Genomic DNA, 2,303 nt, shown 5'->3' on the forward strand with positions numbered 1-2,303 from the left:
AGTCTATAGTCTAGTCTATAGTCTAGTCTATAGTCTAGTCTATAGTCTAGTCTATAGTCTAGTCTATAGTCTAGTCTATAGTCTAGTCTATAGTCTAGTCTATAGTCTAGTCTATAGTCTAGTCTATAGTCTATAGTCTAGTCTAGTCTAGTCTAGTCTAGTCTATAGTCTAGTCTATAGTCTAGTCTATAGTCTAGTCTATAGTCTAGTCTATAGTCTAGTCTATAGTCTAGTCTATAGTCTAGTCTATAGTCTAGTCTATAGTCTAGTCTATAGTCTAGTCTATAGTCTAGTCTATAGTCTAGTCTATAGTCTAGTCTATAGTCTAGTCTATAGTCTAGTCTATAGTCTAGTCTATAGTCTAGTCTATAGTCTAGTCTATAGTCTAGTCTATAGTCTAGTCTATAGTCTAGTCTATAGTCTAGTCTATAGTCTAGACTATAGTCTACTCTATATTCTAGTCAATAATCTAGTCTATAGTCTAGTCTATAGTCTAGTCTTTAGTCTGGTCTATGGTTTAGTCTATAGTCTAGTCAATAGTCTAGTCTATAGTCTAGTCTATAGTCTAGTCTATAGTCTAGTCTATAGTCTAGTCTATAGTCTAGTCTATAGTCTGGTCTATAGTCTAGTCTATAGTCTAGTCTATAGTCTAATCTATAGTCTTAGTCTATAGCAATTTAGAAAAAACGACGTCTTGGCTTTTTGTATAATGTCTTCAATATGTATTACCATGGTGGAAAATACTGTTTTCTTACTTTAGGAAAGTAGCCTTTAGACCCCGGGATTTAACTTTTGGGGAAATTCTACATATATTTCGGTTAAAATGGGCATTCCAAGAGTAGTGCCACGCCACGTAGTAATTTAGTAAATTACTAAGCTAAAGCTAAACTCAATAATATTAAAAATGAGTGTTTGAATAGTAGTGGCCGTGGCACAGCATACTACTGCTATTCAAATACCAATCAGGAAACTACTTTTTCCCTTAACCCAACACAACATTACAATAATTTAACACAACATATTTTCTTTGGCTTTGGATTTTTTACAACTCTTCTTTAGTTAATTTATTCACACGAAAAGCTTCTAAGATATTTAACTTAATATTTAATTCAGCCTTTTTAGCCTGTGATACTTTACCGGCTCTTAAACGTAACAAACGTTTTGTTTCGTCCTCCACAAATTTATAACCATTTTTGATGATTTTCTCCATAAAAGTAATATAGGTTTTAGCACTTGCCATTTCCCAATCTTTGGTAAAATTGTTTGCCAATTTTTTACCTTCAGCCAAACGTTCCTGTTGTTGCGGGTCTTCCAAGTTGGCAAAGTTCTTAGCTAAATCATTTAATTGCTTAAGACAGCCTTCGCGACCAATATACAAATCAGTATTGGAACTGACAAAAGTCTTTAGACTATCCACACTAATATCCAAGTGAGAGGGTAAAGGTAAAGGCTTATCCTCACCCTTACGAAATAGAAATATTGCGGGGTAATTTTTCTCATCTACTTCAAAACGCTCAGCCAATGCTTTGTTCTCATTTTCACCATAATCCTTGACGCCCACGGTAGCAATTAAGAGGTCATCGGTGGCAGCATGAGCTGCTTTGGCAAAGGCTGCAAATGCTTCATGTTTGTCACCATACGGATAGGCTATATCAAATTTAACCAAAGCATAGGGAAAACGTTTAATGGTTTTCTCAAATGTTATATCATCTAAGTCCACACAACCCGGACAATTATTGGCCCATGTAACACAGCTCAAGAAGGCCAAATTGATAAATGCCAATAAAATAGATTTTGGTAATACTTTGGTCATGATTTTTAGCACTTTTTTTTAGTAATATTTTTTTCTTTTTAATATTTACAGCAAACACCAGCACTTTTAAGTACTCTACTATCAACCGGCAATATGAAAACTAAAGTATGGCTAAAAGAAGTTAAAATATAAAATACAGAAAAAAAGTCATATTTCAAACATATTTGAAGTTGTAGCTTAATGGCCAACATGCAAACACTCAGAGTCAGCATTTATTTTACCACTTATAATAATAATGACACATACACAGACAGATACAAACGTACACATATTCACATTGTGGAAAATTAATGCTGACTGGTACTCTTTTGGAGCACCCTACGTGGTTGGTATTATGAGTTTTTATTGATGTTTGTAACACATTATAATATACTGGTTAATAAACAATAATCTTAGCTAATATATAGACTAGTCTCTAGGTCCACAGACTAGTCGATAGTCTCGTCAATAGACTAGTCAATAGTCTAGTCCATAGTCTAGTCAATAGTTT

General features: G+C 33.8%; 1 protein-coding gene across 1 annotated transcript; it reads right to left on the reverse strand.

Moving 5' to 3' along the window:
- Window positions 1-700: 700 nt before the first annotated feature.
- LOC119601227 (protein windbeutel) lies at window positions 701-1,912 on the reverse strand. The gene has a single exon (XM_037952028.1). It carries the CDS (start codon window positions 1,811-1,813, stop codon window positions 1,043-1,045), a length of 771 nt encoding a protein of 256 aa, XP_037807956.1. The 5' UTR covers window positions 1,814-1,912; the 3' UTR covers window positions 701-1,042.
- Window positions 1,913-2,303: the final 391 nt, after the last annotated feature.

The sequence above is a fragment of the Lucilia sericata genome, unplaced genomic scaffold (genome assembly GCF_015586225.1).
Source record: "Lucilia sericata isolate MDLA Ls3-8-SP2 unplaced genomic scaffold, ASM1558622v1 Contig000151F_arrow, whole genome shotgun sequence".
Taxonomy (NCBI): Eukaryota; Metazoa; Arthropoda; class Insecta; order Diptera; family Calliphoridae; genus Lucilia; species Lucilia sericata.